This window comes from Mauremys mutica, chromosome 9, assembly GCF_020497125.1.
Source record: "Mauremys mutica isolate MM-2020 ecotype Southern chromosome 9, ASM2049712v1, whole genome shotgun sequence".
Taxonomy (NCBI): domain Eukaryota; kingdom Metazoa; phylum Chordata; order Testudines; family Geoemydidae; genus Mauremys; species Mauremys mutica.
This window is the reverse complement of record NC_059080.1, coordinates 20,657,545-20,684,134: the sequence shown is the minus strand read 5'-3', so window position 1 is coordinate 20,684,134 and position 26,590 is coordinate 20,657,545. Positions and strand designations below refer to the sequence as shown.

The 26,590-nt window shown below is 47.5% G+C and overlaps 1 protein-coding gene across 1 annotated transcript; it reads right to left on the bottom strand.

Annotated features, from left to right (window-relative positions):
* Positions 1-8,486: 8,486 nt before the first annotated feature.
* On the bottom strand, positions 8,487-25,881 carry LOC123377711 (wiskott-Aldrich syndrome protein family member 3-like). Its single transcript, XM_045030921.1, has 8 exons — positions 25,749-25,881; positions 20,995-21,129; positions 17,112-17,265; positions 15,721-15,838; positions 13,952-14,127; positions 13,123-13,386; positions 9,943-10,334; positions 8,487-9,104 (listed from the first exon to the last, which is right to left on the bottom strand). The coding sequence occupies exons 1-8, from the start codon at positions 25,879-25,881 to the stop codon at positions 8,947-8,949; spliced, it is 1,530 nt and encodes a 509-aa protein (XP_044886856.1). The 3' UTR covers positions 8,487-8,946.
* Positions 25,882-26,590: the final 709 nt, after the last annotated feature.

Below are 26,590 nucleotides of genomic sequence, written 5' to 3'. Positions count from 1 at the left end.
ATAAGTTTATTCTCAACTGTCATGTCAGTGTCAACACTACCATCAAAAGTACATGAATGGTTTACTACATCAATAAGCTGTACACCCCTTATAATACATGCTCTAGGATAGACAGCGAATCTAGAGATCACCATCACCCGCATGTAGACTTCTTCTCAGCCAGGCATGATTCATGCAGGGAATGATACGAAAACGGGAAGAGCTAGTGGTACCTGGTAAACTAGACCCCACTGTTTAGTGCTGCTATATGGTGCTGGAATGGCAGCTCTGGGGACTGTAGCATTAGCACAAACACTCCTAACTTACCATCCATGTGTTTCAACCTTCACCTGGATAGACCCCCTTCCGGAGGTGACAGGTTTGTTCAGTCTCCAGGGCCTAATCAATCAGGCTCCCTATTGAGGCTCCCAGCTAGGCATCGGGCAATCAGTGCCAGCTGTGATGGTGTTCGTGAAATGGACATCTTGGCCTCTTTACTTTGGGCGATGATGGATGAAAGAACAGCATGATTGTCTCATGTAGTGCAAAGCAAGGAAGACAAATAAAGGGAAAATATGTCTGGGAGCATAAATAAAAATACATAGTATTACTTCCCAGGATGACAAGTCCATCACTTGAATAGATGCTGAGAAGCCTAAGCTGCCTGGCTCACCCTAAACCCCTGGCTCACCTGTGCTCTCTCTTTATTCAGGCACTATTGAGTAAATACAGTGTAGTGGCAGGGGAGTTAATGACACCACAAATAGCATCTAATTAGATGGTAAATTTATGAATGTGTAAATGATTGATCTTTTAAAGTGCAGTGCAGGTTATATGATCTTTACGTTAAACTGCAAGCTCCTCAGGACAGCGTCCTGTCCTTTTGTTTTTGTCTGTAAAGTGCCACGTTGACGTGTGATGCCATAGACATAAATAATAATAAGGATAAATACAATCCCACTGATTGGATCTAGTGACAGAGGACCAGAGCCTCTACCATGCACAGAGCCTGAGAGCTCTGCATAGGAAAGTTCCTTAGGGTTGGAATGCCTCTCCTGGGACCACGGAATGCCAGGGGAGCTGCTGCTGCCATGCAGAGGGCAACCTCTGGAGTCCATGCAACACCAATACCAAGGGTTGTTTGGCATGTGGATCCACTGGCCACACCCTGAAAACTCCCTCCCAAACCTGCTGTAGGTAGCTTTGCTCTGCTCTGTACATTTATTCATGTGCTTCTCCCTGCACAGGAGACTCTTGTTCTGTGCCATTCTGTCCTGGACCTTCCTGCAGTCCTTATTTGGGTCACAAGATTTGGTCCACATTAATCCATAGGAACAAGTAACTTCAAGAGCAAACAACCCAGTGCTGGTGGAAATATGAACTAAGAAAAGCCCCATGAGTCACTCATCTCTAATACCTATGATTCTATCAGTGTGTAATTAGCTGGCACTTACCACTAAAGCCTACGTAAAGTTATTACAGGCCTGATCCTGAAGCCCTTATTCAGACAAGGTTCTCATTGCCTTCAATGGGCGTGAGTAAGGACTGCACAACATTTATGCCCTGGTACCATGAAGTGTCACCTCTTCTGAGAAACTGTTAGCACATCACCCAAACGCAAAAGCATCAATGTGCCGAAAATGGCGGGGAGGAGCTTCTCTCAGATAAAACAAGCAGCTACCGATTACACTGTCAGGCAGCTTAAAAGAGATCTAAAGATAGAAGATTTATGAGGACAGGGCTCTCTGAAGAATCCAAACTAAATATTATGTTTGGTCACCAAAAGCAAAACCTTCAAGGGACAGGACATCTTCAAAAGTAGGGGAATTTGAACAATATGATGGTAGCGCTTCTCCAGTTCACTGCATCACAACAGTATTCTTCAAATCCTCAGGGGAAGGTTGGAAAATAAATAATCCCTTTTCTTTCAGGTAATGATCCTGTGAGAGCTGCTGGCTTCAAGAGCCGGATCCAAGTCTCACTGATGTCAAGGGAAAGACAGGATCTTGCCCTCCATTCCACTTTCCCTTCACTTCAACAGGAGTTGGATCAGACGTCAGTAACATAATTAGCCATGGAGAATAGACCTCATTTATGGAAGATCTATCTACCTATCTCTGGGATACTCATCACCATAGTAACTAGTCACTTCCCAGGAAGATCTGCACAGACAAGTCCCTCGTGGACTCCATGGAGTAGATCAGGCCTGCACAACATACGGCCCGCGGGCCGAGGCTCACTATGTGGCCCGCGGGGGGATTCTAAATCCTGCGCACACGGCGCTCTGCGGGCAGCCCAGAGCCCTTTGAATCCCGCCCGCGGCTGGGATTTAAAGGGCTCTGGGCTCCCCGTGGCTGCGGGCAGCCCAGAGCCCTTTGATTCCCGGCCATGGCTGAGATTTAAAGGGCTCAGGGCTCTCCCTGGCTGCGGGCAGCCCAGAACCCTTTGAATCCCGGCCGCAGCTGAGATTTAAAGGGCTCAGGGCTCCCCACTGCTGAGGGCAGCCCAGAGCCCTTTGAATCCTGGCCGCGGCTCCAGCGGCCGGGCTGGGGCTGGGATTTAAAGGGCTCGGGCTCCCCGCAGCGGCAGGAATTCTGGGCCCTTTAAATCCCTGCCCCAGCCCTGCAAAGCTCCGGGTTCCCCCAGCTGCCGGAGCCCCGGGCCCTTTAATTTGCCCCTGAGAGCTCCCAGCCACCTCTTCAGCTGGGAGCCCCTGGTTGATTTAAAATCGAGTATCACCTCCCCACCCCCAACCTTCCTTTTTGGCCCACAGCTGTTTTGGTGGGGCGGCGCTGGGGAAGGAGGGTTTGTTTCTGCAGGGCTGGGCGGCGCTGGGGCGGGGTGTTTCCGCAGGGCCGGGGGGGTTTCGGCCCTCAGCTGTTTTCTTTGGAGTAATGTGGCCTTCGCTGCTTTATGAGTTGTGCAGGCCTGGAGTAGATGCTTCAACTGATACGCCATAGCAGGTTCAAAATAATGTATTTATTTGTAAATGGATACAGGATATCTCATGTGGTAAATAAACTGAATACAGTTTCCCCTGTATGCAATCTTTTATTTACTATTTGTAATCAATGTCCATAAATTGGCAGGCATGACAAGACTCATAAAATGGAAATAGGAGCTCTCACTAGATAGGTCCAGTTTGTTAAATGTTTGGCATAGTGTGATTGTGTGTTGGCAGTAAAACTATCAGGCTCCATTTTAACATGACACATTACACCTTAATGTATAGTGGATTTTGCTCAGCCTGCTTCTGATGTACTTGACAGAGAGGAGAAATTCAATCAGCTGTGACCTGGATTGTACTTTTTACTGGCTGCCAAGCTAGATAAAATATTTAAATATTCACTTTTATATCACCCCATCAGGGGATTGAATGTTTCCGGTTGTATAACATAGCCTGGCCTACTTTTAGCAGTGTATATGGAAACAGGCACACATATACAAAATATTTAAAACTAGGAATTTATGGGCCCTATTCTCAGCTGGTGTAAATTATTATAGTACCATTGACTTAAATGGCGATACATCAGTATACACCCGTTGAGGATCAGGGCCTATATACATTTGATTTGATACATAACGTAGGACCTGGGACAAAAATATATTAATTCTGCCTAACAAAACTATATAAGGACCGATCCAGTGAGATGCTGAGTCCCTCAAGTCAATGACAAATGAGGATGCTCACCCCCTTTGTAGGATCAGGCCCATCGAAAACATATATGGTCCCATGGAGTAACTCAGTGTTGCTCCACAGAAGTCAGGTGAGCTGAGCCAGTTTATGGGGATCCGGCCCATAAATTCTTAGTGAGCTGTGATTCTCCTGCTTTGCTTGTGGAACTTTGTAGGGAGTGAGCTTATGTCTGAGGGGGAGTGATGGTTCTAAACAGAGCCGCAGCCAAAGGATAGCAATATGTGCTATGAATCAGGTGGTACTTATGAGGGAGAAGACGGGAGCATATGGCACAAGCAGGGAAATAGATATGGAAGCAAAAGCAAGTCCACTCTGCTGTGAGGGGGGGTTCACGGTGGCATTTTGTCTCTGCAAACAGCACAAGTGCGCACCTACACACACACACACCGAGTAGATATAGCTTTAAAAGCCTCTCTGATAAACACCCTGCCGTCCAAAAGACTTTGTCCATTAGGCTGCTGTGCAACAACAATATGGCCAAATGGAATTTCAGATAGATGGCTGGTGTGACCCGAGAGAGACCAAAACACTCCAAAGCTGTGTGCTAGGAAATATACTACGGGATCAACCCTGGCATGGGCCTGATGAAGCTTACTACAGCTATGCCTCAGTGGATTGCTTAGCACAACACATAATGCAGCTGCTGCAACAAACACAAAAGAGAGGGGCCAATGGTGGCCAATGGGGCTCCAGCAATGGACTGGAGTTGTTAAGGAGATGGAACAGACTGCGGATCAATCCCCCTAGTGCAAGAGCAAAACGGGGCCAACATAAACAGCCAATATGCTACCCTCCTCGATAGCAGTACATAAAGGCCCCTTTCTACTCTGGCCATTGCATGCCAGGGTAGGAAGGGGTGGCCCCACATCACTCACTACTGTGGGTTGTAGCACAGCCTATAGACAGCCACGGCGATGGTGCTGTGAGAGTAGCCCCTCGTCTAGTTCACACCAGGAGCTGTTTCAGCTCCCATAGCAGGCCAGAATCTGGGCAGTGCAATGCTAACATAAAGCCATGTGCTCCTGGGCTGTGACCTCTGGCTATGCCTCTGTCTCCACGTGTGTCTGTCCCCACAGTTCCTAACCAAGGTATGTCTTCCTGTGTACAGCTTTGAGGACTGATCTTGCTTCCTCTGAAACTACCTGGGGTTTTGCCACTGACGTCAAAGGGAGCAGGAGCATAGAATCATAGAGTCATAGAAGTGTAGGACTTGAAGGGACCTCGTGAGGTCATCTAGTCCAGTCCCCTGCACTAAAGGCAGGGCTATGTAATAACTAAACCACTCCTGACAGGTGTTTGTATAACCTGTTTTAAAAGCCTCCAATGATGGAGATTCCACAACCTCGTAGGCAATTTGTTCCAGTGTTTAACTACCTGACAGGAAGCTTTTCCTAATGTCCAACCTAAACTGCCCTTGCTGCAATTTAAGCCCATTGCTTTTTGTCCTATCCTCAGAGGTTAATGAGAACAATTTTCCTCCCTTCTCCGTGTAATAACTTTTTATGTATTTGAAAACTGTTATCATGTCCCCTTTCAGTCTTCTCTTCTCCAGACTAAACAAACCCAGTTTTTTCAATCTTCCCTCATAGGTCATGTTTTCTAGACCTTTCATCACTTTTGTCGCTCTTCTCTGACCCTTCTCCAATTTGTTCATATCTTTCCTGAAATGTGGTGCCCAGAACTGGACACAATACTCCAGCTGAAGCCTAATCAGCACAGAGTAAAGCAGAAGAATTACTCCTTGTGTCTTGCTTACAACACTCCTGCTAATACATCCCAGAATGATGTTTGCTTTTTGTGCAACACCGTGACACTATTGACTCATATTTAGCTGGTGACACACTACAACCCCCAGATCCCTTTCTGCAGTACTCCTTCCTAGGCAGTCATTTCCCAGTCGGTCCAGATCATTATGAATTTTAATCCTATCCCCCATGCCACTTTATGCCTGAAAGCAGGTGTGCCAGTTTGGGGCGAGGCCCCAGCTTTGGTTTGTTATGGTGTCTTATGAAAGGCCATGTCAACAATGCTGGAGAAAATGATCAACTAACATCTTGGGTTGTGCAAATGACAACAAACCCAAGCCAGGTCCCATCGTCTAGTTCAGGCCAGTCTCCCATGAACCCTAGTGAGTTTTGCTTGAGTAAACTGGGCAGAGTCTGGCCCTGTCACCATTAGGAGCCAATCTGTGGTGGGCAAGACTGTGCACCTGATTCCAATGTTATGAGCCAGAGTAAATCAGGAGTAACTCACTGAAGTTAGTTGCGCTACACAGGTATGAAACCAGGGAAAGTGGAGCAGAGTCACGCTCTGTGGGTTTAAGACACAGCTCACATTTGCAAAGGTGAGAAGGGTAGTGGGCTGCGCTCTGGAGGCCATTCCCTCAGGCACTGGGCCTACAGCGCCTCACCTGACACCAATATCCTTCTCTGCATTAGAGTCCCCAGACCTTGCACATCCAGTGTGTAAGGACAGGGACTGTGCCCAGGCCCCACACGAGGTCATAAGGGGAAGTCTCCTTGCAACCTTTCCCCTTCCTGGCATGCAAGGTGCCATGTAGCCCTCAAGTCAAAATCTCCCTTCCTCTGCACTCACACACAACAGGGCCAATGTTCAGGGGCTGTCGCCAATCCCAGCCATGTGGGCCAGCTGATATAAACCCATGATCAGTACCAAAAATAAAGGCAATTACTACATCTCTTTAGCATTCACTTTACGTCTGAATATGTTATGGTTTTAATCTTACACATCAAGCCCATCAGTCTGGGATTTCTCTTCATTTGTGGGTCACATCAAAATCATGCATATATTAACAACACTATATAATAAATACTTATGTGGTTTTGTATATGCTATTTTTAATGTACAAGGCTTTTCCTGATCTTGCAGTAGGGGTCCAACCCTGCTCGCCTCACTGAGGAAAGTAGCATCATTGACTTCAGTGGCGCTACTTGCCTGAGTAAAGAGATCAGGGTTTGGCTTGCAGCTTCCTACCTCTGTATTTTCCATTTCTCGGGGAGGGGGTTGCCTGCTAGGCTAGTTCTAAACAGAGACAAGATGATGGTAGGAGCAAGAGCCTTTGGTGTAACTACTGCACACCATGAATTCCCAGCTCAACAACACGGCACCAGCTCCTTCTACATCTGTTTAACATTCCCATTGCCCCAGGAGCTGCAGCTGAGCTGTTGGGTCCTATGTCAATGCCACCGAGAATCTGTGTTGCATCCTGCTGGGTTGTTGTCTTGTTTTCTTTTTCCTTTCCTGTTGCTGGTCTGACATATGTCGTCTAGCTGCAGTTTTTCAGGAACTATTGCTGCTTGGTTTGAATAGCGAACCCCCTCATCCCCTCTCCCTGCAAAGCGGGCTGGCTCAAGAGCAGCATTCTCTAGTAGATAAGGGTGAATGGTGGCACTAGCCAAATGGGGCCCTACACGCAGTGACACTTGTGGGCTCCAGCCAACATCTTCCCTGCCCTTCACCAGGTCTCCCTGCCTGCAGGAACCCAAGGCACTCTCCCTCTGGCTGACCACTAGCTGCCTGTATCCCTCCCTTGGCTGTTTTTCAGTCCCCTGCATGGACCGAAGGTGGAGCCAAAGTGCAAGTTTCCTGTTACCAGGAGGGAAATAAGAAAATCCAGTTTCATTCACCGCCCCTGAGTCAGACATGACTGCGGCTGGGGAAGTGGAAATGGTGCGTTTGCGGGTGTGTGCGTGCATGTCCCTGGAACACTGAGGCCCTATCTGACCATATTATACAGACTCAAGGCTGACGCTGGACAGTTTTCTATTGGTCAGAATCCATTTCCTGTTCGCTTGTAGTTTTCAGAACTGACTGTGGGTTTTCAACATTTCCCACAGGATCCCTTTGGATTCTCAGGGCTTCTCCCTTAGAATCTACATGAAAATGCTTTTATGACTCACGGTCCATTTGGATTAATAAACCAAATAGCATTCACTGGTGTTTTCAGCATCTTAACTCAGGGCCCGATCCTACCAATCTTACTCATTATCCCCCAGTTCAGAGTCATTGTCAGGTTTGCTGTACTCCACGCCGACCCATTACCGCGGCTCGCGGAGTACCGTACTATTCAGCCTGAGTAAAAGTGGAAAAATTGTTCCCTCAATAACTATTTCGGGAATAAGACTGAATTCACCTCAATTGTACAAGGAGATTCTCAGATACTAGACACTGAAAATCAAAAGTCAACCCAAAGGGACAAATATTGCTCCCTACTAGCTCCAGTGGGGTTGCTTCAGTGCAGCTGAGAGTTATATTTAGCCTGGTTAATTTTATTTCAAATAATAATAAGGTGATACAACAATAGGACAGCACTGTCAGCCAGCTATTTCTAGGCTTCAGGGTCTTTCTTAGACAACTTAAATCTATTGCGAGGTTCTTTTCTCTTGAAACTGACTTTATTCCTTTCTACTCAGTAACAAGTGCTTTGTTTCTTTGTTGATGGCAAAAGAAGAGCAGATTTACACTAAACTTTCCTTTCATGCTCTTCCCCAGGGAAGCTGAGTGCAGATCTGGAAATATAACCATGCCACAAACATCTGTGCCTCCCTATGATGTGCTCTTAAAAGTGAAACTGGGAGACAGCAGAGAACTCTCCTTTCTGACTGTCAGAACGCAAAGCTAACAACATCACTTTAAAGGGAAAACAGACTCTTTCTGCATGTAACTTTCATGGCAATGAACAAAGCTTTCCCCTGGCTCATATGGTCCAAATCCCAACAATTTTAAAAATCTGCAGAAAATACAAACAAGTGAACTGTGGTCTCTAGACACCTATAACCATGTGGCGGTATTTGCTAGGGGAACAGGATGCTTTTTCAGGAGCTTTTCATTATAAAATTAACATCTGGCCAAATAAGCAGTGCTGTTTCTGCAGTTTTGTTTCTCTAAAAACACATGCATGGGACCAGCTTCTGACTGCTGCCACCCTGGTGTAAATCCAGAGTAACTCCACTGATCCCCGCCTCATTGTGTTCTCAGCATTATAAAGTGTCATAGCCACACCTGACGAGATTCTGGGCAGATGCCTGCTGCTTTTAAAGCATGTCCCACCACTGCGCACTCTCCACTGACAACACTACCGTCGTTTCTTCAACAATGCAACATGGTGTAAAAGCAAAGCTCCTGAATAAGTCACACTACGTGCTGACGGTGGTCAGCATTCACTTTCAGGGGAACCCAGCCATACACACCTCCTTGTGGAGAAGCAGGGATGGGGGGGAGTACACGCCAACACAGCATGCTGAGCTCTCTTAATCTGACCACTCATTGTCGTCCAGTTCCGAGTCATCGTCGGATTCGCTGTACTCCACGGCAATCCGGCGGGACAGGATAGTGGCTACATCATTGCCAACCGGTTCCTTCTTCGCCTCCTGTTCCCACTGTTCCTGGACTTTCCGGAGTTGAATTCCTGCAGTAGAGAGGATGGGAAATCTCCAAGGTCAGCAATGGCTTACACCCATTGTCTATATCAGCATGTGTGATGGCCACCTTATTGGCCCGCATACCAAAGAGTGACCCAGGGACGTTTGGAACTAAAAGCACTGGCTGCTGTAGCTTGAGCTACAGCTCCCTACCTGGTGCTGTAGCTGACTCATCTCCTCCATGGCTCTGGCACAGAGGAGGACCTGTAAAACACCCACCCGCCCGCCCACCAGTGGGCTACACAGGGTTGCACAGCCACAGCCTGCCTCCCTCCCTACTGTTCAACCCAGCATTGTTAGCAGACATGGAGAAGGAAAAGGCACATTAGCTCATGCTGTCCACCACCTTCTCCACGGTGCCTAGTGCAAGCTTGTTCCCTACTGGGCGTCTGCTTGTGCTCTGTGCAGTCCAGTTTTAAACCTCCCAAATGATGGGGCTTTCCACCACGTCCCCTGGGAAGCTGGGCTTCAGTGCATGCAGTACTTTTTCCCTGATATCCAGACTGAATGGTCCTTTGCTCAGTTTCATCCCATCTCTCCTACTTCTACCCCCACATCAATAATTCCCCTCTCTTCAGTGTTTACAGGTAACGTTAGCAATACAATCTTCTTCACAAGTTCCCTGAGCATGCAGAGCCTGATCCCAGACCATGGAAACCAGTGGGAGACTTTGCACTGACTACAATGGGCTTTGGCTCAGGCCTCTAGCGTGTGCGGGCATGTGTGTCTGCTGGAATCCCCAACGTGTCCTTCTCTCTCCGTCTCCGCTGAGCTGAGACCCCCCGCCACTGCTGGTCAGTGCCAGTGTCCCAGGTTGTAACTCACCCCTGCGAATTGCAGCAAGCAGGTCGCTCCTGGCATCGCTCATTGGTATCAGAGGGATCTGAGGTTTCCGAGGTTCAACCGCCGCCGTCGGGGGTGACGCCGAGTGAGCCGGCGAGGCAGCGACTGTTGGAGGACCAGGTGGAGGTGGGGGAGGTGCGACGGGGGGCCCCATCGGGCCAGTCTGAGGGGGGGAAGCAGAATATGGGCAGGGTGGAGCCGGAGGCGGGGAAGGTGCATATGACGAGTGAGCCACAGAGGCTGCAGCACTGGGTGCCATGGCGGGAGGTGCTGAGATGGGGCTGTCGAAGGCAGTCTGAGCAGAGGGTATCACAGGGGGCGGGGGCGGAGGAGCAGGAGGCACAAAGTATTCTGCCAGGGGCATCTGCTGGGGACTGCAACAATTAAAGGACAGAAAGCAAATCAATGGCAATGGCAGAAATCACGCTTGCTAAAGAAATACCACACATGAACCATAACATCAAGCACCTGCTACTCAGGGTCACCTAGTGGAACCAAAATATCCCAGATAAATTCCAGCTTTGGGAAATGCACACGCTCAATTCCCCCTGCAGTTTAAAGTGGGCATGACATTTATCTCCACTGCCTGTCCTAAACTATTGCGCAGCTCAGCTATGTGCTGGTAAACAGCTCCCATGTTCCACCCCAGCAGTGGCTGCATTTGAAATGATTCCTATATATTCAGAGAAACCCACTTTGGTAACAAAAGCAGACCACTTTCTAAAGTGTCACCTGAAAAGACACAAACACCAAACACGACAGGGAACTCAGTCCTTGTAAGCGGATATACCGGACCACCTCCAGGCCTGGCTCCAGCAGGTGTAACTGCCAAGGAAGTGTCTGGGCCACGGAAGCTGATTAGACAATGGGAATAAGCCGTATGATACTGTAGCTTGGACCAGTTTGCCATTCAGCAAGTGTGTAAAAACATGTGAAATTTACTTGCTGAGAGGCAGGGGCAGGACAGCAACTGAAGGAGGGTGTAAGGCAAAGCAGTGAGGGGAGAGAAGCTTGTAAATCTTGAGTGAGAGCTGAGACGCTGGTGAAAGTGGCCTCAGATGGCCTGGAAGGTTATGTTCCCTCTGGTCACCTGTATTTCACCTTGAAAGACTATGCTGAAGTCCAACTGAGTGACTGATCATTTAAACGTACAAAAAGGGGAATACAGAGATCAGGCTGAATCCCCATCCTTACGTCTGTACATTGTGCCTCTGTATGGGAACTGCTGTGACAGGGGTCCACAGCATCTGATACATCAGCGTTCCACCCAAAAGAAAAAAAATTGTCTAGTTATTGTTTGGGAAATGTCTTTGCTTTGCGCGACGCCAAAGGGGCAGGTAACAGTGAGGCGCTTCAGACTCATTCAGAAAAGCCAGTTAAGTCCCTGCATCATACCAGGAACCGTCTCCGCAGTTACGCCGGGTGGGACAAAGCTAAAGGGGCTACCAATTATTCTGTGTCAAGGCTGGTCTGACCGACTGCTGGGGTCAGGATGAAATCTCCCTCCTGTTGTACAGAATTGTGCATTTACGTTTATTTTTGTAACGGTCCAGGGGAGATTACACCTTCCTCTGAAGCCCCTGGCATCGGTCACTTTAGACATTCAAAGTGATACTGAATTAGAAGGAGCCGTGTGACAGTCTGTAGGACCCTGTTAGGCTCAGGATACAAAGTGTTACATAATGATCTTTGAAGACTGACATCATTTTATTTCATGGTGCAGACACACAGAGAGAGGGTGCAATAAAAAACTGCAATAAAAAACCCTCAGCACCAAGTCTCAGAGCCTGGGTCAGCTGACTTGGGCTGGTGGGGCTAAAATTAGCAGGGTAGATGTTCAGGCTCGAGCTGGAGTCTCCCGGGGTCTCAGAGCCTGGGCTCCAGCCCAAACCCAAACATCTACACTGCCATTTTATAGCCCCGCAGCCCGAGCCCTGTGAGCCCAAGTCCGCTGAGGTAGGCCAGTGGTGCCCATGCCCTGGATCTTTTATTGCAGTGCAGGCATACCCAGGGAGAGAATTGAGTTTAGAACCTTTAAAGGACCATCGCAGGTGAATGGGTTGAATTATTTTTTAGTCTTTTGTTTTGCTTGTGACTCCGGAGTACGAGCTCCCATGGGATCATGAACCTGGAGGGCACTGACAAAGAGAAGGAGAAGGCTTGCAGAATAGGTAAGGTCTCCCCAAGCCAAGTGCTCACAGGAAGCTGTCCAAGGTCCTGAACAAAAGATTTCCCCTCCCCTGCCACCTTCTAATTGGCAGAAACCATCGCGGGCCAAATTCTGCCCTCAAATATAACCCTGTTCAGGGTTCCACGGGATGTCAGAGGGCAGAATCTGAGCTTGCATGTGACTTTTTTGACATTAGTTTATCTTTAGGTGACAATAAAGGCTGGTAGCAAGGGGAAGGCTGGATGAGTCAGGGAGTTGGGACTTAGGGCTGGGCTACACTGTGGGGGGTATCGATCTAAGATACGCAACTTCAGCTACGTGAATAGCGTAGCTGAAGTCAAAGTATCTTAGATCGATTTACCTCGGGTCCTCACGGTGCAGGATTGACGTCCGTGGCTCCCCATGTCAACTCCGCTACCGCCGCTCGCTCCGGTGGAGTTCCAGAGTCGACGGGAGCGCGTTCGGGGATCGATATACCGCATCTAGATGAGACGCGATATATCGATCCCCGAAAAATCGATCGCTACCCGCCGATACAGCGGGTAGTCTGGATGTACCCTAAGATAGGGATCTTTACATATCAAGGCTACTGGACTGAATTTGGACCAGTCTTGTACTGGTCTAGTCATCACTGTGGCATGATGTGAAAGGAGATGGTGTTTTCTGAGTGCAGTTCCTGATAGGCAGGTGTTGACCTCTCACAAAGCACTCTCACAGATGGCACCAACTGATGTTCTTGTTGGCAGGCTGATCACTTGACTAAAGGACTGAATGGGCCATGGAGACTGAACTACCATCTCTCACCTTGTGAATGGTAAGGTGCACTTACAGAAGGACCATGTATGTGACAGCTGCTGCCTATCGTGTACTTGTTCTGTGGACAGAGGACCTCACTTTCTATGGCTGTCAACCTGGCACCTTTCCAAAGCACTAAACTCATTTAAAGGGACAAACAGGTCACTGGATGAAGGAAAGCAGGTTGAAATCCATACCCATACTCCTTGACTATCTGAGGTCTTGGTCCATTCAATATAGTCTCTGGATGCTGCGGCACATGGGGCTGCTGGACTCGGTTGAGACTGTTCTGACGGCTTCCTGCTGCTGAGGGCCTGTAGACATGTTCCTGGGCCTGGTTAGCGACCAGGATGATCTCTTTGTTGTCTGTTGACAGGTGTGAGGCTGGAGCTAATATCTGCTGTGCAGGGTGGTTAGGACTGGCCGGGTATGAGTGATCAGCTGCATCTGACGCATAAGATCTATTGCACAGAAAAATACCAAAGGTTGTATTCCTGTATGGAGGGCCTGGAGAGAAGGCAAGGTGAGGACAGGTCAGGGAGGAGTATGATGGCACCTACTGGCATTTGGGATCAAGGCATCAACATTGGGAGACATGATGTGTAGCCACCAAAATACAAACATGCAAGACAGTATTGGGATGGTGCAAGCAGAGGGTAGAGAGGTGGCAATAGCCTTGCAGGCTAACAAATTAGCCTTTCAGCTCAACTGGGTGGAAATCCTAGCTTAGGTCCCAAATGAAAAATGTTCTGGTCTCATCTCAGCTCCACACAGAGATCACAAAACCAATGCAGAACTAGACATCATTTGGCAGGTGCAGGACCAACCTAGCAGGGGTGTTGCACATCAGAACACAGGTGCATGTGCTAAGCAGCACAGTGCCTGCCTTCCCTGCATCTGCTTCCTAGCCAGCGCTAAGAGTCCTTCACTGCCACGAGGAACCAATTCACCCAGAAAATCAAAAAGGAAAAAGAAAGGTGAAGAAAAGCAAAGAAAAACAATAAGCGTGTAATACAGAAAACCTGCCTATTATCTGGGGACAGTGATCCTTCCGATGAGGCCATGTGATATGGGGATGGTGAGAACCTGTTATCGGGACGGAATTCTTTATCATATGCCATCATGTTCCACTCCAGGCGCCGGTTGCGAGCTTTTCTCACTTTCTTCACCTCCCGGGTGGAATCTTCCACTAACCGCTGCTCCTGGAAGCAGATAAGCACTGTCCTGTTAGCATGACCGCAGGATGGCTGCTGACTGTACATAGTGCAATGTTTGCTTGAGCTTGACTTCAAGTAAGGATTTTAGGTTACGTGTATAAGGGTAACTGGGATACCAAACAATAATGGAATTCTCAGGATATATTATTTTAGATCCTGGGTCCCAACCACTAGGACACATCGTCAGCACTGCCCCTCCATGCTCCCTTTCCCTCCTGTAATAATGAGTCCTGGTGCACCACCACTACCTGCTTTTCATTCAATTATGCAATAAGGTTGTGCTGATCTAAACACCAATCACAATCGCAAAGCTGCTTCTGGAGCAGCCCAGAACATGAACAATGGAACCGAAGGCTGTGAGCACCTGCAGGTTCAGCCAGTGTCTTCACCTTCTAAACTGGTACAGTTAGCTGTGAAAGCTGGGATGGAATCATTGGAGTCTGGAATACATTCCAGAGACTTTCCATATGATTTCCATGTAGATTTGGAAGCCAAACTACTAACAACCCAGAGAACAGTGAGGACATCAGTAACTCAGCCGGAGGTTAGGAGTGGGTGAGGTTCTGTGTCCTGCAATGTGCAGGAAGTCAGATTAGGTGATCATGGTGGTCCCTCCAGAGTTTAAAGTCTATGAGAACATGGAAACTCAAGTCCACAGTCACACTTGATGGAGGTAATAGTGTCAGGGTGAATCTCAAGCTCATGCCATAAGCCCCTTGTTGCATAGCCCATGTGAGCCTTTGAATTCCAGTGGGCCATTCCTACACCCATTGCTCTGACACCTCCCATCAGAATAGGCATTAGCCAAAGCAAACAGGACAAGACAAGGTCCAGCAGCATCCACTGGTGCTTATGGGATAAGCTTGTTTCTCTTCAACCCAGGCCTTAAACATGTTCTCTGACCACGTGCGGGGCTTGCTTCTATTTTAAAACCTGCTTTTCTGTCCCTGGGCTCTTTAAAAAGAAAAGCAATGGGGGAGCCTTTACCTACCACTGAAACCCCAGATTTCTTTTATATTTCTGTTCTCAGGGGCCAATCCCTTGAGTGCCATATAGCTAAGGGGCACGTAGGGGACTTCAATCAAGGTAGCATAATGTCAAAAATAGCCAAGAGGGATTTGTTTTTCAAAGGTTTCAGTGTCATACAACTCCCCAAACAAGAGCAAGCAACACACCAGAAACTCATTGACACCAGACTGTCTCGTGATTCTTTTATTGCCGGTCTGGACATTAGGAGATCTGTATGTTTCCTGAATGTAAAAACCTCGAAACTGGTGACTGGCGCACATGGGGTGAGAATACCCAAGCTCCATCCCAGGCTCCTTGGGCTGTCAACCTGTTCGGGTGCTAAGGGGGGAAACTAGTAGGCCTCCTTCACAAGTGACTCCTACCAGAGCAGCATTGACTGGCCATGAGTTTGAGGACAATAGTACGGTGAAGGGCACCTCAGATATGACAGAGAGAGCGAGAGATACTGCACCCTTTTCAGAAGGACACTATAACAGTATCAGGCTATCAAACTAAGTCCAGACCAGCCTCATCTTAGGCCCGATTCAGAGCCTTCTCTGATGCTTTTACCTTCTGCCTGCGTTTCTCCTTTCTCTTGTCCTCAGTCGCCTGCAGCATCTTCTCCTTCCACAAGTTGAAGAAATATGAAGGGTCGGTGTAGAATTTGAGGCCATCTTTCTTGTCGTCTCTGAAATTATCACAGCAGCATTGGGGATGGGTAGAGGAAATTCTCAGCAACAGGATGAAATGTTATTAATTATTTAATGGCTAAAAACAAAGGCACGTTAATGAGCCCAGCACTTGGGAAATGAACCCCAATGAGTTCTGCGGGCTGGTGGCAAGACACCTCTTTGAAAGAAATAATTGGAGATATACCAATCTCCTAAAACCGGAAGGGACCTTGAAAGGTCATTGAGTCCAGCCCCCTGCCTTCACTAGCAGGACCAAGTACTAATATTTGCCCTAGATCCCTAAGTGGCCCCCTCAAGGATTGAACTCATAACCCTGGGTTTAGCAAGCCAATGCTCAAACCACTGAGCTATTCCTCCCTTCAGCCTACAGTTGCCTCTTTCCTTCTGTCCAGCTGCCTCCTTCCATCCTCTTCACTGTTCCATCCCCATCTCGCTCTCCACCCATTCCCCTCTCACCACTGCATAGATCATTAAGGATTTGGCCCAGATGACACTCAGAAGTAATTGCTAAAAAATGGAAAATACTATTGGCTTCAAAGGTAGTGATTTATTAAGGCCTGTTTGACATACAGGCTGATATAGAATTCCAGGAGAGTCTCTAATTGTCCAAAGAAGCTCCCAAATGTTACCACTCCCTCCCACCCCTAGATATACATGAGGGTGGGCGTTGGGTTCCTGCCTTTTTGGATGATCCAAGCCATATTTAGCTTCAATCTGTTGGTGATTAGTGACACTTTCTCACATCACGTTTATCACTGGATGATCTGCACTGTGCAAGTACAGAGTATTACTGGCTGTATTAAATAAACTCTGGGTAGTTTCGATTGTCTTGTAGCTGCAATGCCGAGACAGCTGAACAGCCGAGAAAAGAGCATCATTTACTGAACCATCATCAAAGAGCGGACCAATATTCTCCTGTAACCACCCAGTAACACCACTCGACACAACTGTGACTTCAGGCTGACTCCATCACAGCACTTGAGGACAAGGGCACCAATGGACTTCCAGAGGAAGCCCCATACAGCCGCATGAACAGAGTGTACAAGCGAAGGGATAAGGGGCCTGAAGTAACACCACTGAAGGCAATGGAGTTACATACGAGTAAAACTGGGGTAAGGCTGATCAGAAGTGGGTCCTTCCGATTTGATAGGAAACAATCTCTTGCAAAGTAGGTTTGGCTCGGCTAGGGCTTGTTTGGTCTATATTGAACCATACGCCGAAGTCGCACAGTGGGCATGAGGCACGTTGCCCAGCCCCCACACCCCTTACCTGTATGCCGTGAGGATGTTGAGCGGTGGCGGCTTGTCACAGCGTTGGTACATCTCCATCACGGGGTTAGGGATGGAGTTCCGAGAGACCACCTGCTGGTTCTGCACAGTTGAGCTCTTGAACGCTTTCCGCATGTTGATGTCTTGCAGTGAAACTGTGACCACACGAGAAAGAAACCTTAATGTGCCCGGGGAAAGGCTGAGGGACTGCTGTTTGTATTCTCAACACAACTCCTGCACCTTTCACCCAGCACTGGGCCACGTGCCTGGCCTTTGCTCTCTGCACCCTGCCCTAACAAGGCCACTTGCCATTCACACTATGTCCTCGCATTTGAGCACTGCAGCCCTAACACTCACATTGTGTGTTTGACTGTCCCACCTGTGCCCAGCATGTGCACTGCATCCAGCACTCACACTGCATGCCTCCCCTGTGCCCAACACGCGTGCTGCATGCCTGCAGGCCTCATCCAATACCCAGCATGTAAATGTACAGCTATTCAAAACATGAACCAGACTTGGATACTCTAGACTAAAAGGAGCAAAGAATCATGTGGCACCTTATAGACTAACAGACGTTTTGGAGCATGAGCTTTCGTGGGTGAATACCCACTTCGTCGGATGCAAGTGGGTATTCACCCACGAAAGCTCATGCTCCAAAACGTCTGTTAGTCTATAAGGTGCCACAGGACTCTTTGCTGCTTTTACAGATCCAGACTAACACGGCTACCCCTCTGATACTAGACTAAAAGGTTGGCTCGTGTTCAATTTGAGTTTATTTGTGCAGGCTAGAGACTTGTCCCAGGTCCCTTTGGATTCCAGTGGTGCCTAGGCATTAATATTTCCACCCCTGTGTTATTTCACAATTAAAATCAAGGCCTCTCTGATGGCACCAACCAGAATTTCTGGCATTTCCCCCCCCAGTCGGTGACAATCCACCCAGCCCTTTTGATCGGTGAGCATTTGCCCCGGCCTCTCCTGCATGTGGGCACGTGAGGCAGAGCTGTGCGTGGGGAGAGTGGGAGGCACAAATCCAGCCTCCGGCACAGCCACTTGAGCCATCCGAAGCTTTCCTGCTGACTGCCTGAGATGCCAACTCCACTACGAGTCGTGCTGCAGGAACTCCCACCAGCTGGAAAACAGCATTTTGCCAAAAGAAGGAACCACTCTGAGCTTGCACACAGGCCTACGCTGTGACAGCCCTGCTGACAGGCTTCCCTCCTTTGACGGGAAGTGGGCAGGTTTTCATCACTGAACTGAAAGAGACCTACATTCGGTGAAGTTTACTCGTGGCAGGATTCAGTGTAAGCTGTATGAATGCAGGGATGTTACAGAGGCTAAATGTCCAAGGAAAGGCAAACTGTCTCTAATGGAGGGAGTGAGCGAGATTCTGTCAGATACATATGCAAATTTACTGGGGCAGATTCTCGACCCTGGTTAAGTCTCCTTTGCATGGAACAGTGGCACTTGGAAAATCCACCTTTTGATTCGTGTAAAACACAGCAATTTTGCTCTGAAAGGGAAGGAACGTGGAAGAGTGCAATGGGATTTTGTGCAGAGGAATTTTTCCAGCCTAAGACCAATGCTAAGTCCTATTTTAATTTTCTAACATCCTTTGCAGCCACATGCAGCGTGACACTTTTACAAACAGTGGTACTGTCTACTCTGAACTATATGCAACCAGGCTGTCTTGGCCAATTTTTATTAGAGATGGGCCTGAACCAACCCCCCAGATCAGAACATCCTGAAACTCTGTGGAAGTTCTGATCCAGGCTAAACTTGAGATTCATCTCTAACTCCTAATGCCTCATCAGAAAGATTGCACTGGCCTCCCTCTGCTATTTGCTGGGACTCTGGCTTTGTGGATCTCTTAGCATTTGCCACACTCCTCCTTCTTCTCCCCAGTATTCAAAAAGACATCAAGTTGCCACATCAGATATCCCAACACAGTCATGGCTGTCTCCTAGCCTGTTCAGCGGGCCAGGAAGCAACCTCTATCCATTGAATCCGCTCTCTAGCCAGGCTGCGTGTGTCTGCAATAGAAGTGGTCAGGAATTTTTCAATGAAACTTTTTAACATCAGCAAATGCCGATTTATCAAACCCAAACTTTTTGCAGGAACAGGTTAGTTTCAACACTTTTTTTGACTAAAAAAATGTTTGGAAAAAAAGTTTAAAAGTTGTCAAAATGAAACATTTTGATTAACTGGAGCCAAAAGTTTTTTTCGGCTTTTCAGTCTGTAGACAGATTTGAGAATGATTTCTCGCCCTTATTCAGGGTGGGATATTTTTTCAGTATCTCATAAATTTGCCTAGGATGGGAAAATCATTTCCCTCCCAGCTCTCATCTGCAGACACACTGCGCATTTGTTTAGCAAGAGAGAGGCTCCATATGTGTTACGTCCTGCACTCATGTACCTAAGTGCCGGTGTCTGCTGCCTGTGTTTCAGTGCATAGATCTCCATGTCTCTAGCCTCCATTGGGATGTTTGTAGTGCTTCTTCAGATGTCTGACTGTCCATCAGTCACATTTATTAATTAGGCAGGTTTCCTGCTTCCCTGCCGTCCTCCGCTTCTCTCTCAGGCTAATCTCATGCGGTGAGTTGATCAAATAATTGCCTGTGTTCTCTCTGCTCCCAAACAAGGTAACTGTTCATATGTTTGCCTGCGGTATTTTCTCTTAACACATTTTGCATGGAGGGCTGCCAAGGCAGCAGCTACACCACACAAGGAGGGAGGGGTGGTCTGGAAGGGAGGGATTGCCCCCTTCTCTCTGCAAGGGTTAAGGAGTGGCAGTGACAGACTGTCCGATTCTCCTTGTCCAGGTGGGTAGCTGCTGTGATCCCGGGTGACGGGCTGTTCATGGCCGCATCAGCAGATACCTAATGCTGCCCATGAGAAGCACTGAGACATGACTGATAAGTTATCTGCATTTCAGGGATTCAATGAACAAATAACCATAGCAACTGTGGCATTACACGGGGCTACCTTTGAGACAGCACAGGGATGATCTTCTTAAAGAAACACCCAGCAACATTTCCAAGGGAAGGACGTGAGTCGCAACGGGCACAGCCCCCAGAATGACTTCCAGCCAGCTGGATCCAGTATTCAACACTTGAGGACAAATCCTGTTGCCAGTTACACTCTGGTAACTTGAATGAGCCAGAGAATACATCATGGTCCTGATCATATTGGTAATCTTTCCTTAACCCTCTGGGCTGCTCGAACTTACACTCAGGTGCCATAGACCCCAGGGGCTGCTCCGGCAGCTGAGAACAGCTAAAACGTGCTGCGAGTTATGTTATCCAGGGTTAGAAGAGCGAGCAAGGGTTTAAAATAAAGGAGTTTTGGAAAGGATACAAACCCTCCTGCTTTATGGCATTAGCTGGCCTCCAGCTAAGGGGGTTAGGAAGACATGTTCCCGGGGAGCACTTGAGTGCATAGCTGACTTCGGCAGGGATCCTTGCACCTTCCTTGGAAGAATCTGGCACTGGTTGGTGACAGGATGCCAGTCTATGGCAATTGCTATGTTCCTCCAAGCTGGGGTGATGCAGAGCCATTTCCATGGCTCTAAACCTCCCATGGTTTCTTGGGAACTTCCTCACTAAAAGCTGCCTCTAAATTTGGCTGTTTGTGGCATTCACAATCTCAGCGGAAATAAGAATTAGGGTTTTTTTAAATGGCTTCCAGGCTAGCAGGCTGATACTGCCCCCTGGTCCTTTGGAATGACTCTCCATGGCAGAGAGAGAGAAAGGAGCAGGCCAAATATTAGTAAAATCTTAGTAGAGCAACGTTACAATTGAAATTCCTTCCAGCTGCAACCTCCACATTCTACAACCAACACAAGAGAGATGAACAAAGACAACTCCTGCCAGCCAGTCCCATCTTACCTTCCTCCACCGTCGAGTCCAACTGAGTGACCTTGATCACCAGAAGGTCCACCCTCTCCTGCAGGGAGTTCATCCGCATATAGAAACTATTGGCTTCATTGAACAGTTCTCCAAATATGTCTTCAGCATGTCTGCCTTAAAGAACAAAAGGCAAAGAGGGGTGTACATGGCAGCCCAACTGAGAGATGGATGATTTAGTTATAGAGAGAGGCAAATGTAAGGATTTTCCCATGGGGACTCCGCTACAAAAGACAGGCATAGCCAGTGCAGTCCTGGCCTTCCCATTTGTTTTCCATGACATCTGTCTGCATTCCCAGACATTATTTCCCCAGATCTGCGCAGCCTTCAGTTTGAACAAACTAGCCACAAGCATGTGCAGTGCATTCCTCCCAGGGGGCCTGGGAGACATGTGAAAGACAAGTCTCCAGCCCTCATGCTCAGCCATTACAGGTCGGCTTGTTTGCAAGAATCTTTCCATATTTTGTGTGTGCAGTAAAAGGTTCCTTTTTGGTGGCCAAAGCAAGGGATAATGAAAGACGGGAATATGCCTGATGGAACTGATTTCCTTTTAACTGTTGGTTTCATGTCTAAATTGTATAACTGGCCAAGTGTATTAATTGTGTATATTGTAATGAGCCGATGTGTTTGTGCACAGCACTGCCTTCGGCGGCACAGAATCAGAACTGCTCTGAGGTGTGCCATCCGCTGCATACTGCTGTCCGCTAAGGAGATATTCTCCTTGAGCTCAAAGGAGAATTCTGCTTTTGAACCAGCAGGAGCTTGTTTCTACCACCTGCTATTGCCCTGAAGGTCTCAATAGCCACGGTGAGCACCAGAGACAATGGTGAAATCTTGAGTGGCCATGGATTTGCTACACTATATAACCAACAGCACAGGTTCTCTGCAGCCACCCTCATTCTAAGTGGCTTTAACATCAATATTTTTGCATGTTTCTGAATGCGGAAAATGGCCATTTTGTCACTGACAGCAGGTGGTTGGCCCCTTCAAGTGCAACAGGTTCCACACCTCTGTCCCAGAACAGGTGCTCCCAGTTTAGCTATTTAAGAGGATGGGGCAGTAAGGAATGGGATGTGGTTGTGACTGCCACAGTCCACTGGGAGGCGAGGCAGTGGGAACCTGCTGAGGGAAAAGGGTCTCGTGGGAGAAAGCCCTGGGAGGCAGCGCTCTGTGAAAAGGGCCGGGAGAATCCTGCAGGAGGCACTGAGAGGCAAAGGGGAAAATCCTCTGGCAGCTGCAGTCCACGGTGGGCTGAGAAACTCCTTTTGTGTTTTGACTATGTTTAGAAAATAAAACTGTGCCTGGAAAGAGTCTCTGGGCGTGGGCAGTGGGGTCTTTCCTGGGCTGGGGACAAGCCAGCACCTGGCAGTCACATTGGAAAAGAGCCATATAGGGAGCAGGAAATCGAGAGACACTAAGCATGATCAGGGTTCTGTTGCGCCAGGCACTGTACACACACATACCAAAGAGACAGCCCCTCCCACAGAGAGCTTACAATCTAAATACACAAGAAGCAGTTTCACAGGGTCACACAGCAGGTCAGAGGAAGGGCTATGAATAAAACCTAGGTCTCCTCAGTCCCCATCCAGTGCTCTATCCATTGGATCAGACTATCTGCTTCCTATTAGAGACTGAAATGGTATAGCCAAATCCAGGTATTAACGTGAGTGTGTGTGTGTGTGTGTGTGTGTGTGTGTGTGTGTGTGTGTGTGTGTGTGTTCACTATAACTGCCCTGTTAGTGATCTCTAGGACTGCCAAGATCAGTATTGTTCCCAGTCCATGGGAATTTTAATAACATCTATTCGAATTAAACTGTCCTGAAAGAATTCAATCTTGAATGAGCAAAAACTGTACTAGGGCTGAATCAACTGCTTAGAAGAAAAAAATCCGCTACTCATTTTGATGCAGCTGAAAGACTCTGAATTAAGGCTACTTATATTATTTCACAGTTCATCAGATTTCCATGTTAATCTTTTAACGTGGGAAAGGTCTAAATATCACAACATTTATCAAAACACTACTGACATCTGCAGGTGAGAATCATATTAACTCAATCCTGGTACACGACTTATTTGGATTGATCTCTCCCTCTCTCTCCTTTCGAGAAATAACATCGTTTTAAATGTGGTACCTTTAGGATGGCAGTTCTGAGCTGGGTTTTTTTTGGTTTTGGTTTTTTTTGCAACTACATCTAGCAAGCAATCCCCACAGATTCAGGCTCAAGGAGTTGTTCATGCAGATGGACACTCTTCAATAACAGGGAACTCTGGGCTTTGCAGCTTTCTGATCTGATCCAGTTGCAAAGCAACTCAGCCAGTCTTGGTTTAATTTATTTCCATTCTTTGTGATGAGTAGACCATGGGGATTGTCGTACGTGTGTGTGTGTGGGGATCCCTGCATGTGGCCCACTATTATCAACTGCTGTGCTCTAAGCAGCTCAGAAAACATGTGGGGGGGGGGGTTAAAAATAAAAGTGAATATAATGCAGATGAAAGATGCCAGAGTGACAGCGTGGCGAGAGAGAAGGTCTCTGTTTATCCACACCCCTTTCTCTCCTCAGCCTCTCTGCTGAAACGGCTTCTGGGGAAGGTGTGGGGCGAGGGGAGAGAATTAGAGCCTTTTACAATCTGGATACATATTAACCACTGCAAAAATATCCCCAAACTAATCTAGCAGAGGCTAGTGATTACCCATGAACAGCATGAGTACCAATCTGGGCCAAATTCAACCTTTGACAGTGGAGGTAAAAGATCCCAGAATCCCCTTTTCGATCTCCTAAAATATACGGTCCCTTTCGACATGCCCCACAAGAGGCAGTGTGCCCTAGTGTTTAGGTCCCTGGATTGTAAATCAAGAAATCTGGATTATATCCTCGACTCTGCTACTGACCTGCTGTGTGATCCTGGGCAAGTCACTTAATCTCTCTGGGCTTCTCTTCCCCTCACACGCTTTGTCTGTCTTGTCTTTTTAGAATGTAAACTCTGTGGGGGCAGGGACTGTCTCTTATTACATGTTTGTAGAGTGCTCAGCTCAACGTGGCCCTGATCTCATTTGGGACTTCTAGGGTCTATTCATAATAATACATGTGGGGAAAAAAAAATCACTACAGTGAGAAAACAGGTCTTCATAGGGGACACTGCAGATTATTCACTTACATTTATTTCCATAGCAAGAGGTATATTGAATGCTTCAGTCTATGTTTCAAGTACTGTACATAATAATCACCTTCCAACTTACTTCAGACTCCCCAATTTAAGTTTCAATAATATTGAGGGTGTGAGGGGAGGGGGACGGGGCTGTAAAACCTTCTCTGAATAAAAAACCAATTTGATATCATTTTTCAGATGGGGATACCAGAATTGCATGCAGTATTCAAGGTGTGGGCGTATCATGAATTTATATCTTGGCATTTTGATATTTATTGTCTTACTATCTATCCCTTTCCATGGCTTCTAACATTGTTCGCTTTTTTGACTGCTGCTGCACACTGAGCAGATGTTTTCAGAGAACTATCCATGATGATTCCAAGATCTCGTTCTTGAGTGGTAACAGCTAATTTAGTCTCCATCATTTTGTATGTCTAGTTGGGATTATGTGCATTACTCTGTGTTTATTAACAGTGAATTTCATCTGCCATTTTCTTGCCGAGTCACTCCGTTTTATGAGATCCCTTTGTAACTCTTCGCAGTCAGCTTTGAACTTAATTATCTTGAATAATTTTGTATCATTTGCAAACTTTGCTACCTCGTTGTTTACACCTTTTTCTAGATAATTTATTAATATGTTAAACAGCACTAGTGCCAGTACAGATCCTTGGGGGCTTCGCTATTTATTTCACTCCACTGTGAAAACTGACCAGTTATTCCTACCCTTTGTTTCCTGTCTTTTAACCAGTTACTGATCTATGAGAGGACCTTCCCTCTTTTCCCATGACTGCTTGGTTTGCTTAAGAGCTTTTGGTGTGGTACTTTGTCAAAGTCTTTCTTAAAGTCCAAGTGCATCATATCCACTGGATCACCCTTGTCCACAAGTTTGTTGTCCCCCTCAAAGAATTCTAATAGACTGGTGAGGCATGATTTCCCTTTGCCAGCTGTGTTGACTCTTCCCCAACATATTGTGTTCATGCATATGTCTGATAATTCTGTTCTTTACTATAGTTTCAGCCAATTTGCCTGGTATTGAAGTTAGACTTACTGGCCTGGAATTGCCAGATTCCCTCTAGAGCTTTTTTAAAAAAAAATTGGCATGAAGTTAAATGCCATTGTGGTAGGTTTCTGTGATATTTCTCCCCCCAAGGATGTTAAATTTAATCACATTATGGTCACTATTACTGAGCAGTTCAATCATATTCCCCTCTTGGACCAGATCCTGTGCACCACTTAGAACTAAATCAAGAATTGCCTCTCTCCTTGCTGGTTCCAGGACTACTGCTCCAAGCAGCCGTCGTTAATGATGTCTAGACATTTTATCTCTGCATCCCATCCTGAGGTGACATCTTCCCAGTCAATATGGGATGGCTGAAATCCCCCATTATTATTATTGGGTTTTCTCTTTTTGCAGCCTCTCTAATCTCCCTGAGCATTTCACACTCACAATCCTGGAGTCAATTCACACCAGCTGAAGTTCTGACCCAGTAAGCCCCGAAGTGGGGATTTTTGCAGATGATGAACAAAACAGCCACTCTGCCTAAGAACCCCACAGAGGATCCATCCATTCCCTCCTCTTTTCAACTTACTGAGGCTACCCAGCTGCTTGATGATGGCAGCCAAGGTGCTGTTGGTCACACATTCCAGCTCGCTGGTCACCCCATCAGGAAGAGCGCCACGGCACAGGTGACGAGGTTCAATGTTCCTCTTCACCAGAGGCATCTTTCCAGGGAATTCTCACTGCTTTCCCCAGGCTGAAGCAGAAAGGGAGAGAAATCTGTTTTTCTGGAAAACTCTAACCAAGCAAGGAATCCTTCAAGCAGCTGCCCTTTTAACAAAGGGAATACGAGACTGCTCTTTACCTGCCTCCAGCAGAGTTCTTAAAATAGGTCCCTGCCATTTGGTTGCTTGAGAGGTGGTTTAAGCTGTACAATGCAGGGAGCCCTGCCTCCATCCTCGCAAGGATGTTTAATGCTCTCGCTTTGTGAGCTATGGTATTCCAGGCGGCGGGGGTGTAAATAAAGTGCATCTGATGGGCAGCACGCAGCAGCCGCTTCGCTGAGCACCTCCTGAGCAAGACAGTCATGCAGTTAAATGTGTGTGGAAAATGTGTGTGCCCAAGCACGCAGCTCCCCATCCCCAGGGTATCCGCGCGCCCACGCACACCCAGAGAGAAGGTTTCCGTCTGGGGACAGTCTGCATTTTTAAAAGTGTAATTGAGTTTGGCACTCGTGAAAGAGGCCAGGTTGACTGTCGTAGAGACTGCGCATCTCTCTGCAAAGCCGGGCTCTGTGCAGACAGCAGCAGGGCAATCTACCCCCACACTGGCCTTAGAGGGACTGCTTCTAGAGGGAAGGAGATCCACAAGACACCTCACCTAAGCTGGAGCCAAGCCAGAGACACAGCACTATAAAGCTCCACATCTTATCAC

What these genes read in the sequence shown, in the direction of transcription:
- LOC123377711 (XM_045030921.1), bottom strand. Translation starts at nt 25,881, where the DNA reads ATGCCTCTGGTGAAGAGGAACATTGAACCTCGTCACCTGTGCCGTGGC. An exon ending in AACATCCTCACGGCATACAG is followed by an intron (nt 15,839 to 17,111) that starts GTAAGGGGTGTG and finishes TGATAATTTCAG; the next exon opens with AGACGACAAGAAAGATGGCC. An exon ending in TCACTGTCCCCAGATAATAG is followed by an intron (nt 13,387 to 13,951) that starts GCAGGTTTTCTG and finishes TCTGTGCAATAG; the next exon opens with ATCTTATGCGTCAGATGCAG.